Below are 14,806 nucleotides of genomic sequence, written 5' to 3' on the forward strand. Positions count from 1 at the left end.
CATATGGTCTCTTTGTAGGTCTTTATACATGAACCGTTTGTACTAGCCAGGATGAGTCACTAGATTTTCATCAGACATGCATGTATCGCTATCATGCAATGAAACCACAGTCTATCTCCCTTTAATTTAGTAGCTTTTATTGATTATAGAACAATCATCATCCTCTGTATATTATTGTAGTTTCTGCTATGCCTGGCTTACATCTAACTCTTCTGGATTATGAATATGTTAGGTCACTGACCATGTCTTATAATCATTATCCTCCTCAAAACTTAAAGGTGATTGAATTACATAAAAGTAATACTGTCTTAAGGTGACAGCATCCTAGAATTTTCTTTTGGGATTTCCTTGAAGTGTCTGGTTCTTACGAAAAATATTACTATTTCTTTGCTGAAGTCACTTTCTCATTGTTTTCCTCTGTCTGCATCCTGAAGCTAGTAGCTGACTTAAATTGAGCCAGGCTTCTTATGACCTTTTCCCCTCCCCCCCACCACCTCCCCCCCCTTTTTTGGCAACATAATGTTGATACCTTTGATTGGAACCATTTTTAAAACAGTTTTTACTTTTTCAGATTACCTAAGTAATATACACCCTTTTTTAAAAAATTAGTAAAATAATAAAACAATAAGTTATCATCTCTCAGAGATAATCATTGTTAATAGCTTGGTTTTTTTCCCTTTGCATAATCTGTTTTATATGCTATCATAAGTATTAAATGTTTTTCTTATTATGGTAATAAATGCCTGATTGCACCTCAAGAAGTCATAATCCTTAGCCATTTCAGAGTTTTTAATAATGGGTCTAAAAATTCTGAGAATGTACAAATATAGGACAAAAAATAATTTAATAAAAATAAGCACACCCTGAATAATGGATAAAAGTTATATATTCAGCAAGTAATCATTAAATGTGAAACAAATGGAGAGCAAAAGATAAAACACAATAAAGTGCCAATTTGAATAGAATCAAGTGCCCTTTGTAATTCATTAAGTTTATGTCTTTAGTTTTGATGCTAGAAATCTCAAAACTAAGTTTTTTGCACAAGTCCCCCTTACTAACATTGTTTTTTTTTTTTTGGACCGGGAAGGGGATCACAACCCTTGGTCTGGTATCGTCCGCACCATGCTCAGCCAGTGAGTGCATCGGCCATCCCTATATAGGATCCGAACCTGCGGCCTTGGTGCTATCAGCACCACACTCGCCTGAGTGAGCCACAGGGCCGGTCCAACATTGTATTTTTAATTCTGTGTTAATGGGTCATTTATAGTATTTGTGGGTTTTTTGTTTTGTTTTTTGCCTTTTGGCCAACACTACACCTTTATATAATCAGCAGTGTGCTCTAACCAGCTGAGCTAACCAGCCAGCTAGTATTTGTTTTTATTGTAAGCTGCCTCAACACCTTCATAGAATCAAGAAAGGTATAAATATGCAAGTGTAAAAAAAACAAATGCCAAAAGTTTGTGGTAATGGCAAGAAGGAATAACAGCTGTCCTCAAGTAAAGGAGATCAATATTTGACTAGAATTGTTGGGAAAGGAAGTGGTGCTTGAAGGATTGCTACTGTTTAAATTCAGAGAAGTTAGAAAAGGATCCTTTCAGGTGAGAATGTGAGCAAGAGATGCTAAGGAAAGAAATGCTCAAAACTTTCCCTAATGCACCTAAAACCTTCCCGTAATACCCCTTCCCCATTGGGGGAAACCAAGAAAATTAATGGGAGTTGGCCATCTCCTTCAGGTGTGTCAGAGCTAAAAAGAAAAAAATGTATGCCTAAGGGAGATGGGACGAATCAGGGTTTTTAACAAAGAGCAGGCAGATTTGTGTTTTAGAAAGTTGGTGTGAAAGACTAATAGGAGAATTTTGGGTCAGAAGTTTTTCAGCTCTGTGGTTCTGCTTCAGATTTATTTTCTTGAATCTTCCTCCTTCTCTTTCTTCCTCCCTCCCTCTCTCTGTTTCTCCCTCATTCCTTCTCTCCCTCTCTCTCTCTCCCTTTCTCTCTCTGACGCACACTCCTATTAATTGCTTTAATTATTTGTTTAAATATGTTTGCTCATGGGTCTCCCTTATCAGATTAAATGAGGGCAGGTGGAAAATTTATTTCAGAGAGATGGCACCTATTATAAGTTGTAGCAAAATAGGGGTTTAAGAGAATAGTTCATAGTGCTGTTGTTAAATGGGTTGTTTAGAGAACTTGGATGTGACTTTTAATATCACTGAATTCTTTATAACAATATCACAAGAAAGGCATCCTCACTTTTCAGTATCCATATAAAATAATAGAGTATAGTACCAGTGTATTAGTTATAGTTACTTTCTGTAATTTGAATCTAACTAATTTATGGAAATAACCAGAATAACATAGCTTGCTCAAGTTTGAGTTGAATAAGGAAGATTTTCTTGTGTGCTCTTCTTTCACGTAAATCAAGGTAATCCATTGAGGTAGCTCCTTTTGGAACTTATATGGGCATTAAAATGATCTGTTAACATTTTTGTTAGATATTGAATGTACCTGTATTGATCCTAATGTTGGGTAGTAGCTTTCCTGTATAATTTATCAGATAAATGCAAAAATTATGACAGGACATCGTAAATACTTACTCTTAAATATTTTGACTGATTAACAACTGAATTTTGACTGAATAATGGGTGTGCCATTAAAACTTCTTTTCTTCCCTTGGGGAGGTCATCTAGTCCCCCACCCTTACCCCCAGTTTTAATCACCAAATCTCTATAGACTAATGACCCCCATCTGCATGGTAGTTGATATCCCTGGATTTTCATCCTGGTTCTGACACTTAATAGTTGTATAACCTTGTGCATGTCACTAATATCTTTGAACCTTAGTTTCCTTATCTGTGGACTGGGGATATTAATATCCCTGTTCCACAGTTGTTGGGAGGCAGTATATATGAGTTGAGAAAACCCCAAAACACAGTATAAGGATAGGGTAGTATATTTATATTCCCTTTTCTCTGATTCCCTATTTCTTTCTCCCTATAGGATTTCTCATATCTAAATAATATCTTTAACAGCCATTAAATCTAACAGCTTAAATCTTTTTAAAGATTGTTTACTTATTTTACATTGTCTTCTATCTTATTATTATTCCAGTTTTAAAATTTCCGTTTTATAAGGGGCCAGAATGAATGGCAGTAATTGTACTGTTTTGTGAAAGGTCATTGATATTTATTGTAAAATTTTAATTTATGGCCCAAAATGAAAGTGTTGACATTGTTGTTATCAAGAGGGTAACTGGTGGATCATGTACTTAAAAAATTTTTTAACCTCTTTAACCTGTACCTTTCATAGCCCTTTCCATCATCATCATCAGATTCTGCTGATCCTTATTCTTGCATTTCCTGGATCAGCTGCTCTTTTTTGTTCTCAGCCGGGATCCCTTACCTTGGACATGAGTCTGTTTTCTTACGTCTTTCCTGTCTTTAGCCATTTCCTATTTAATTATATTCTATATATAACCTCAGCTATTATACTGAATTTATCTGTGTTTTTTATTTAATGCTTGCTGTATGCTAGCATTATACCATGTGGGCAAAATAAGTACTTAGGTATTTGCTAGAAATTTCTTATATTCTATTTTTACTCCAAATTCATTATTTAAGGAAGAGATGCCATCTTGATTTTAGTTATTACTAATTTTAATTAATATTAACGCATTTCCCCAATTTACTAGAATGCCATATATTGAGTTCTGATTGCTCAGGGACAAGAAAGTCCTTCATACTTGTGATTTAAAGTCAAGAGTTTATATCCATTTCTGCCCAGCCAGGAAAAAGTTCTGCTACAGAGACCTCATCTAGCCTATCATAAATTCTGACCACAGCGGTAGCCCTTGCCCAACTGGTTTTATCTCTTATCTAGCTCACCATACTGCTAATTTATCTGGTCTTGGCCCCCTTACTTGTTTTTTTCTTGTTCACTGTAGCCTCCTGGTTCCCAAAATAGGTTGGATAAGCTAAGGATCCATGTTTGCTTTCTTTACAATTAAATTGGCAAAGTGTTTATTTTGTATTGGAGAAGTAGATAGGCTGAAGAAACGAAATCAGTTCAAAGCATTGACCTTCAGAACAGAAGGATCAAAGGAATGTTAATCTGTACCTTGAAAACTATATGCAGTTATGTGTTTGTGAGAGAGAGAAACAGAGTATAAATCAGGGACACTTCTGTTTTCTTTCTGCCATGATTAATTTGTCATTTGATTTGGCAAATGTATTAAATGCCTCTCAGGTCAAATCACAAAGTGCTATAGAAGTTATAAAGACTGGCTACATCCTTGCCAAGAAGGGGATTACAGAGTGAGTTAAAGTAAAAACTAGTAAAATAGTGAAAAACTGTAGGAGCTGTACATAAATATGAAAATGCTGTGGAAGCATGGAGGCAGGAACAATTTAATTTCTTAGGGTTGAAGAAGCATTTAATCTAAGAAGGCAGGGGGCATTTGTCTCTCAAGAAGTAGGATTTATTGAGTAGGAAAAGAAGGATCATTTTTAGTAGAGGGAGCAGCATGTGTAGAGGTATGAAATTGCAGCCCTGTGAAGGATAGCAAACAGCTAAGGGTGGCTGGGATGTAGATGTGGCTGGGTGAGATTTGGTTTAGGAGGAGGCTAGAAAGGTAAGTTAAAGCTGACATAGGAAGCAATGTAAAATGCCCCATAAGAGTTTAAAGTTCATTTTGCAGGCAATAGAGAATCACTGAATGCCATGATCACATCTGTTTTAGGAAGCTACTTCTGGTAGCTGTGAGGGGTTAAATTGGAGAAATGAGAGTGAAAACACATTGTTTAGAGGTCTCTTGCAGTAGCCCAGGTGACAGATGATAATGACATTTTTCTGGTCCTTTTTCTTCTAGTTTATAATTTATAGTTTTTCATTCTTTCTTTTAATTTATTGTGGGACTTAAATTTTCAGGAAGTTGTACATTGATTTATCTTATAATATTTATAACATTAGGACTGTAACAAAGGCTTTGTGCAATCTAGACGTTGAGATTTGAACATTTAAATACTTTGTCCTGTCCAGGCTTTGCAGTGTGACCCTTGGGCACATTTTTAAGTTCCACTGAACTTGTCTGTTTATGTGTAAAAATTGGAATAGTAATACCTATCTCAGAGAGTAGTCATGAGTATTGAAATGACAGTATTTCAGTGCCAGACACATAGTAAATACTAACAATTGGTGTTAATTTCCCCTATCTTTTTTACACCATTTCAAATTTGCTAAAATGGCTGTAGTGGGGTTGGATGGTGGGATTATGTAGCAAATAGCTTTTAAAAGTTTGAATCCTAAAAAGCCACTGGAGCAGATCATTTCTTTCCTGTCAGGCCTGCATTGCTCTTTGTTGTAGGTTTAATCCATTTCAGAGGGCCACAAGAGCCCCAGAAATATGCTTCTGCATATAATGGTTTGGGCTGTTTCACCTTTTCTTAGACCAGAAATGTATTAAAAATAGGGATTTTATATTTTTCTGTGGCAATCCTGTGATTAAATTTGGCTCTATGTTAAGTAATAGAGCTTTAGAGTACATTTTAATCAGAGATAGGTCTGGTCCCTATTTGAATATTTTCTGTTTTGATAAAGACTTCCTACTTCATTTTTCCACTTAAATATCTCATAAACATCTCAAATTTTACACATCCCTTGTAAAACTCTTGATTTCCATGCCCATGCCACCCTCCTCAAACTTGTTCTTTCCCAGATCTTTTACATCGTTTTAAATGACACCATCTTCCATCTAGTTATTTATGCCAGAAACCTGGAGATTGGCCTTACTGCTTCTTTTCCCCAACTTCCTCATGCAGTCTAATCCTGTTGGTTCTCCTTGGAAAACATTTATTCCTCCCCATATCCATGTTCACTACTTTAGTCCAAACCACTGTCATGTCTTGACCAGATAACTTCAGTAGCTCCCGTTCAATTTATTTTTCCCCACAGCCAACAGTGATCTCTAAGTATTAATATGTATCCTCTGTACCCAAAACAATACTCGATGTATGTGGTAGGCACCCAGTAAATTTATTGAATATTTTAAATTTATTAAAATTTCTCAGTGACTCTATATTGCCTACTTCTCTAGTCTTCTCTTGCAATTCTTTTTTTTTTCTTTCTTTGGCAGATTTTTTTTGGGTAATGCATACTGATTTCAAATCCTATTTGACTTTTTTTATCCAAGTATTTCAAGGTAATGATGAAGTTCTAATTTATAGAATGTGCATGCAATTCAAGAACAGTCACCTTGCAGCTGGCTTGGATGCCACCAAAAAGGCACATAAGCATAAAAAGGACAGAAGTATTTGATATATGTGAAGTTAGAGATTCAGGATCACTACCTGGGACTGTGCCTGCTTGGATGACTAGACTGGACTGTAGATTGAGCTTCTTGGGTAGCAGCTAGCTGTCTAAACCCCTAGCAACTCCAAGGGCACTGGCATTGTCCGAACATTGCTGCTGGAGTAGATATTCAGGTGGTAGAGTACTTCCTTGGCTGTGATCAGCTCATCTGTGGGGAATTGATGAGTTGCCACCTGTGGGAAACGTGGTGCTCTTCTAGACTTCTGCTTACTATACCCTCCAGGGGGCTTGGACAAGGCTATTTTATGTCATAGATTACTAACGCAAGGATGAAGGCTAAAGAGTTCATATCTTAAGGTGTATCTTAAGGTGTATAATATAGGAAGCTCTTCCCTAGATAGTATGAGATAATATGAGATGCTAAAAAAAAAAAAGAAGAAGAAAAACCTCTTAGTTTGTAACTTCCTCCAGTGGCTTTCCAACACAATTAGAATAAAATCCAGATTCCTTATCATGGCTTACAAACCTCATCTCAATTTATTTACCATTCTTCCCTGTACTTGCTATACTTTTCCTCAGATATGCCAAGCTCTTTTGCCTTTCTGGAATGCTCTCTTTTTCTCACCCCCCAATCTTTACAAGGCTGGCTCCTTGCCATTTAGATGGTTGCTTAAAAGTACTTCCTCAGAGATCTTCCTTACTACCAAATCACATTCTGTCACATCAGTCTGTTTTTCATTGCAAGGACTTTTCTGTAACTAGAACGTTATCTCCTTGAGAGCCAGGCCTTTTCTATACTGTTACCTGCTCTGTTCACAGAGTTCAGAACAGTATCTGACACATGATTAGCATTCAACAAATATTTGTTGACTAAGTTTGTTGAGGTACTTCTTAAAAGACCTGAGTTCTGCTCCTATTGATATTGACAATGAAAGTCTACCAATGAGAATTTGGGTAAATGATGCGGGGAAGTCCTATATTTATTTACTAGGTTGGGAGGAAATACAAAGGTCATGAGTGAGTAAAATTAGCAAATATTTTAAAGCAAAACTGCTTCTCTAAGTAAAAGTAATAATCTGTTTAATCTTTATTAAATCAAATTGATTTGAGGAGTGAATTAACATCTCAAATATTAAAATGTCTCCCTCGTCCTTTTTTTTTTACATAGTCATCTCAGCAAAACTTAAAGAAAATAAAAAGAATTGGTTTGGACCAAGTCCTTATGTGGAAGTCACAGTAGATGGACAGTCAAAGAAGACTGAAAAATGCAGTAATACAAACAGTCCCAAATGGAAGCAACCTCTTACAGTGTAAGTTTAAAAGTATTTTCTACAGTGTATTGCTTAGTAGGTGAGCAGAAATTCAACTCTTCAAAAAGTTTCTCACTTGCTTTCTTTGCTCCTCCTCTCTCACTCTCTTTTTTTCCTCCTTTTTTCCACTGTTATTAGGACTCCTTTCTCTAGTCTCCTTTTTGTTTATATCTTTCGATATTTTCCTCTCTGTTTTTCCAGTCTCTCTCTTTCTTTACCTTCTGCAGTTTAGTTGGTGATGGGATCACTATTGCCACTGACCAACAGCGGGGAGAGCCCGTGGTCATGGGCCTAGAAAGATTCATACCAACCCTTTTCTTAACTTGGGGTTGAATTAGGGGGTTATAAGTAGTTCACTCTATTTTTTTAACCTAATTTTTAAAAAAGTTTTTGTTTTAAATTAGTGTCCACACAAACCAACACGGGTTTGTTTGGTCTTTTTTTCTATTTTAAAAAGGTTATACTATACATCGTATTCTACAACTTTGTTTTTGTACTTAACACTTGTATCATGGTTATCTTTCTCAGTACATACAGATCTAACATCCCTTATGAAGCTATATAATATTCCGTAGTATGGATGGACTATGATTTATTTCAATAAAAACTATTGTTCCCTATTAATTGGTTAGTTGGTTACTAGTGTTGTGCTGTTAAAACAGTGTTGCAGTATACATCCATGTGCATATGTCTTTATATGTTGGTGTTTTTTATCTGTAGTATGAATTCATAGAAGTTGGATATAGCTTAATTTCAACACTTATTGATGAAGCCGCAAATGTTAGTATTATAACCTAAGATATTGAACACTCATTAAAAGTAATTACATGTTAATTTTAATTTTGAGAATTAAAATAGAAGAAAAGGCATGATTTATCAACAAATAAATTTTAAAATAATATAGTATATTTGTTTTGGGGACCAAATGTGTATTAAAATGTAGTTAAAAGTGTAACTAGTTGTTACCATGTCATATATAGACAAATTGCTTTCATTACATGATATTTGTAATTCTTGAATTTTTTTCCCTTAGAGAAATAATCTAGTGATTAAAAAACAAAAGTTTTATTTCTAAATGGTGAGATGAGACATTTGAAATTATAAGCTCTTCTCTTCACATAATACATACTTCTGTAGATTGTACTTATTCCTAATAAATGACAAAACAAGTTGATATACCTATATCTCTAACATGGATTTTTAAAGGTCTAGGGGCAACTTGATGTGCTTTATAGTGATTTTGAGCAAGTGAATGAAATTTAAGAACTTACTGAATATCATCTTGAGGCCCATTTTCAGAATTACCATTCTGATGCTGTTCATCTGTGTTTATTTCAACATTAATGTTTCTTAGGCTTTTGTTTTTAATTAGTGGTCCATTATAGATTGTCTAAATTAAAACCTTTTGAGCTTTTTCTGCATCTTTCTGTGCCATCATAATGGTGTGTGCATGAATGTCCTGGCCAATGCTCTCAAGAGCATCAACAACGCTGAAAAGAGAGGCAAACTCCAGGTTCTTATTAGACCATGCTTAAAAGTCATCATCCGGTGTCTAACCATGATGATGAAACATGGTTACATTGGCGAATTTGAAATCACTGATGATCACAGAGCTGGGGAAATTGTTGTGAACCTCACAGGCAGGTCAAACAAGTGCAGAGTGATCAGCCCCCGATTTGATGTACAACTCAGAGATCTAGAAAAATGGCAGAATAATCTGCTCCCGTCACGTCAGTTTGGTTTCATTGTACTGACAACCTCAGCTGGCATCATGGACCACGAAGAAGCAAGACAAAAACACACAGGAGGGAAAATCCTAGGATTCTTTTTCTAGGAATGTAATACATATGTACAAATAAAATGCCTCAGTGGAAAAAGTAATAATAATAATAATAATAAATTTTTGAGTAAAAATTTTAAAAAGCAAGTGAAATGTATAAAAGGTCACAGCCTCCATAATGGCCAAAGATGTTCAGCTGGATAATAGACTAAATTCTCATCTAATTTCCACCAACTGCTGTCAGTGCTCACTAGATATGTACTTTGAGGCTCTTATGCTGTTGATGCCATGAACTCCCTAGAGGTTTAAAAGTTAAGAAAAAAGAAACTCCTTGTAGTTTTATATAGTAGTTGTTGTGGTTGAACCTAGATGTTTGGGAACTTAAGCTCAGGTTCTTCTCCTGAATTTTTAAGTTGCAGCAGACTGACCTTTTTAAACACTGATTCCATTGTTATATAGCAGGCTTTCCAGACTACTGTCTAGAGTTGAGTTGAAGTAATTTAAATAAAACCACCTTTGACAGTATACTTTATGTACCCTCTCTCATATTTAAAAAAAAAGTGGAGTTAAATTTATTTGCCTTTTATTTCGTCCCTGTTATGATTTCCCAGTTGAGTAATAGACAAATGCTTTCTTAATGTAAGTATGATATATACTGTGTGCTCTCCTGAAAGTAGCATCTGAGAATTTTTAAAGGAAGAAAATGAAAACATTGTATTCTCCAAAACGGGGGGGGGGGGGGAGCAGGGGGACATGATAGTGAAAAAATTTTAGTTTGTTTAAACTACCTGTTGCTATTTATAAAATAGATAAAAATTTGTAGTTTGTTTTAATGGTGGTGGAAATATGATGATAGGGTTAATAGGCATAGGTAAACTTCTGAGAAGGAAAGTGGTTCTTTGTCCCCCCAAATTTGATCACATTTTAGAGAAAATGAAGTATAGAACAGTCAGACATTTCTGGAATTTGTCATTTATAGCATTAAACCCATAGGACTATGGTAGATTATTTAGTGCTATTTTTCTAATCCTTGATTCTAAAATAGTTTGTATGTTTATTGCAAATTCAAATTTCCCACTTTGCTTTGGAAAATACCATTACATAATTGTGTGTGTGCGTGTGTGTCTGGCTGGTATGGGCATCTGAACCCTTGACCTTGATATTATAAATACCATGCTCTACCCAATTGAGCTAACTGGCCAGCCCTGGAAATACCATTACAGATAGCATTTCTGATTGGCATTTAGCAGGGTATGAATGAGTCTGTATTTGGCAATTGTCTTGGACACTTTGCCTCTAGCAGTGTGAAACTTGATGTATCTAATGTAATCCTGAAATCGTTATATAGCTGACCAAGGAACTTTTTAATATAAATCTTAATAACAAGCATTTGTTCAAAGTACAGTTCTGCCACTTACTGGCTGTGTGACCTTGGGCAATCTGCTTAACCTCTCTGAATATCAATTTCTGTACCTGAAGGATGGGAGTGATAATTCCCATCTCATAGGGTGACTGTGAGGATTAACATCAGTGAAATAACATCAAGCCCAGCAAACTACCTGACATAAAAATATAAGGATTTAATTTATAAATCCAGTCTTTTGTACTACTAAAGAAAACTAGTTTTCCAACATTTTGTTTTATGATAGGCAGTTTTAGTTTTGTTGACAGGATGTGCGTGAAGCTGCCCCTGTAGTTCAACCACAAATGAAAATGACCAGGCAAGTATGTAGCATTCAGATACAGTTTTCATAAGATTAAAGAACATAAGCCCATATTGGTTGTACAGTAAACTATAAGGGGTGTAGTGAGAAGACTTTAGACATTAAAACTTAATTGTAATTTATTTAGGATCTCATTGTGATATTTAATAATATATTTCCCCCTTTTTTCACTTTTAGTATCGTTACCCCTGTGAGTAAATTACATTTTCGTGTGTGGAGTCACCAGACGCTGAAATCTGATGTTTTGTTGGGAACTGCTGCATTAGATATTTATGAAACATTAAAGTCAAACAATATGAAACGTATGTATGTAAGAGTAATAGAAATTATACCTAGCTCTTTGTTTTTCTGAAAGAAACTCATATGCCAGACATGTGGAATGACTCATGTTCACTCATTCCTTTTAGTTTACTTGGTTATAGAATTAATAGGGAAAAGAGTCTTGAACTATGTAAGGCATTTCAAGTAACCTTGGTTTGGCCATTCATTTTGGATCCAGTATTTTTAGTAAATATTTATTTACTTAGTAAGTAGATATTACTAAAGTAATACATAGTCAATTATGGAAAAACTAGAATATAGAGCAGAGATGAAGGAAAAAATGTAATTGCACTTCAGAGAGACAAATGTGCGGTAATATTTTGGCAGATTTTCTTTTCAAATGCTTATTTTTTAAATTTACTAATTTTAGGTGGTCATAGTTTTATTTATATGTATGTATATCTATGTACATAACATAGATATATAAAAATTTGTAGTTTGTTTTATAATGTCATTATTTTAAAATATAGTCTTTTTTTCACCTCTTGGCTATCTAAAACATACTTCCAAGAATTATTATTGTCATTTAGGGCCTATGAGATATAATCTATTCTTAAATTATGTTTCTACTCAAGATAATTGGGGTATATTTGCTAAGTAATCTTTTTGTCATGCCAGCTCATTTTATACTGTATAGTCTTACAAGGATTTAGTGAATATAATAAATGAAATGATTGAGATATTTAATATTTTACATTATGTATATTAAACCTTAGGAAATTTTGTTGTCTTTTTGAAATACAATGGTTTGATATAAAAAGTCCTCAAACCTTGGGTGAAGTTTAGTAAAACATTTTATATACACATATATGTGTATTTTTTCTGACATTAGTTTTTTAACAGTTAAGATGGCTTAAAGGAAAAAAAAGTCACCATTTTTTTCTGTGATTTTATTCTCTTCTAGTTGAGGAAGTGGTTGTGACTTTGCAGCTTGTAGGTGACAAAGAGCCAACAGATACTATAGGAGATTTGTCAATTTGTCTTGATGGGCTGCAGTTAGACTCTGAAGTTGTTACTAATGGTGAAACTACATTTTCAGAAAGTAAGTGATCACTTTTTGTTTAAGGTCTTTAATGATTCTTCTTACGTAAAATATGTCATATGTAATTATTGCTGTTATATGTTGAATGTAATTATTGCTGTTCTTTTTCAGATTATAGGAATGATATGATTTCCTTTTTTTAAAAACAGACGTAGATCACTTTAAACATTTTCTTTTTAGTACATTGTTTCTGTGAATAGAAAAAATTTATATTTTTCTGTAAGTTGTAAAACTAGCCAAATAAAAGTTGAATCACAGTTGGCCATATGAGTAATGAATTGACTTATAAAGTGTTTATTCTGTAGGCCAATGATGGCAGTTAATATGGCATGTTTGAAGCCACATGCCCTCCAGCACCAGTGGCTGATATAGTTTATTGTCTTTAGCAGTGTCTGGTTGAGTTTAAAAATGACTTCAAATCCTTCTTAGTACTGTGTCAGACAGCCAGTACAAGCAGAAATCCACTTGCCATTTCTCTTGCATTTCTGTAGGCTACACTTACAGAGATGTCTTTTGTGTTACTATAATGACAAAACTAATTCATTATATGTATGCTGATCTATCTTGCAATTTATGATTCACTCCTTGTGTTAAAAGGGGGACAAACAGGGCCGGCCTGTGGCTCACTCGGGAGAGTGCGGTGCTGATAAAAGGGGGACAAACATGAGCCATGATATAAAGAAGTTTCTGGTGGCACCTGAGTTAATGGCTGCACAGCTATCATGTTTAGTAAAACTTTTTTCCAGTGCATTCACATCAGATATTTCCATCACTTACTAATATGCTAAGTCTATTTTAACTTGAAATGTAGATTTCAGAGGCCCCAAGATAAAGAATGAGCGGATTAATGGTGTCCTTGATTAGTCTGACAAAGACCTTTTTGTTTACTTAGAAATTACATTATGAAACACTTTGCAGTTGTCAGGTGCTACTATTCTTCTGTTTCTACTTTGGTGGAAGACTTCCTACTTTTTCTTTAACTCATGACCTTTTTTTTTAGCAGCAGGACCTTCAAGATAGTCCTGGTATGTCTTCCAGGTTGGTTCCTTGGGGTAGTGAGGGTAGAGAGAAATTTATGAAATGGTTATGCTGCTTCAGAATTGACACTTCAATTGACTACTGTTCACATTTTTCTATATATAAATTGGAAAAATAAAAAATAAAAAAAAATTTTAAAGGGCTGGTGGTTAGCTCAGTTGGTTAGAGCATGGTGCTGGTAATACCAAGTTCAGGGTTTGATCCCTGTACTGACCAGCTGCCTTCCCCCAAAATTATCTATTCTTCATCTATGTATATCTGTCTCTATATACATACATAAATATCTATATCTGTACACAGATATAGATATAGGTATATGTATATAAATCGGAAGTCTGGAAGGTAAAATACAAATTAAATTACATTGTTAAACTGCCCTAATCCTCAGTATACATAACTTTTTAAGGTTTTTTACCTCTAGAAGTTGAAACTGTCACTAATGCAAAATATTTAATAATTAACAAAAGTAATGCTTGTCAGTCTATATTTCAGAGTAGAATTTAAACTGCATATATATATACACATGTATATACATATGACTTTACAGTGTTTCCAACAGAAGTAGACATTTCTGTGTCACCAGTTTTCCACTCAAGTAGGAAAATAATTGACAGTGAGAATTTAACCTGATACTTCTTTGAGGTAAAGAGAGGTTTTAACTGGGAAGTCACAGTGGATTTTAGGTTTGGATTTACCATATACAGTTCCAGTAGCTGCCATTTGTTGAATGCTAATCATGTGCCGGGCTCTGTGTTGGTGTATTTACATATATTCTTGTTTAACCATCACAACTTTGTAAGGCCTTATCTGCATTTTGCAGGTAAAGGAAGTGAGGCTCTGAGAATTTAAATAGTATTTCTAATACCAGAAAAACAGTCAAGATTGAAACATACTTACTTGTTGATATTGTCATTTCTTTTCAATAGGCTGTTGCTTTCACACTTAAAACTCTAGGGACTTTAAGTGAAATAACAAGTAATTGTAAGCAAACAAAACCCAGTGCAGCCCACAAGCATTTGTGGTGGGAACTGTACTTGTTCTTTGATTGACTCCATTTCTATAACTTTTTATAAACCAGAAATGAAAATTAGAGTTTAGTACTAAAATTGAACTTCTGGCATAGTGCATTGTTTGGTTGGATAAGAACTGGAGGGAAATTGCTTTGTATTTTAATGTTTTCTCATGTTACAGATTTTTAGATATCTTTTCCTGACCATGTTCATTCAGAAGTTTTTTGAAATCTGTTCTCATAGACTTTAATATTCTCAGATTATTTTTAAATGTTTATA

At 34.5% G+C, this 14,806-nt stretch overlaps 2 protein-coding genes across 2 annotated transcripts in view; both read left to right on the top strand.

Annotated features, from left to right (window-relative positions):
- Positions 1–14,806, top strand: part of ITCH (itchy E3 ubiquitin protein ligase) — a 120,635-nt gene that overhangs the window by 47,278 nt on the left and 58,551 nt on the right. The window contains exons 4-6 of the mRNA XM_063090376.1: positions 7,471–7,612; positions 11,294–11,418; positions 12,342–12,479. Coding sequence (XP_062946446.1) covers positions 7,471–7,612; positions 11,294–11,418; positions 12,342–12,479 — 405 coding nt within the window. The remainder of the gene's footprint in view (positions 1–7,470; positions 7,613–11,293; positions 11,419–12,341; positions 12,480–14,806) is intronic.
- On the top strand, positions 9,063–9,489 carry LOC134372999 (small ribosomal subunit protein uS8-like). The gene has a single exon (XM_063090389.1). The coding sequence runs from the start codon at positions 9,063–9,065 to the stop codon at positions 9,444–9,446; it is 384 nt and encodes a 127-aa protein (XP_062946459.1). The 3' UTR covers positions 9,447–9,489.

This window comes from Cynocephalus volans, chromosome 1 (genome assembly GCF_027409185.1).
Source record: "Cynocephalus volans isolate mCynVol1 chromosome 1, mCynVol1.pri, whole genome shotgun sequence".
Taxonomy (NCBI): Eukaryota; Metazoa; Chordata; class Mammalia; order Dermoptera; family Cynocephalidae; genus Cynocephalus; species Cynocephalus volans.

What these genes read in the sequence shown, in the direction of transcription:
- LOC134372999 (XM_063090389.1), top strand. Translation starts at nt 9,063, where the DNA reads ATGAATGTCCTGGCCAATGCTCTCAAGAGCATCAACAACGCTGAAAAG.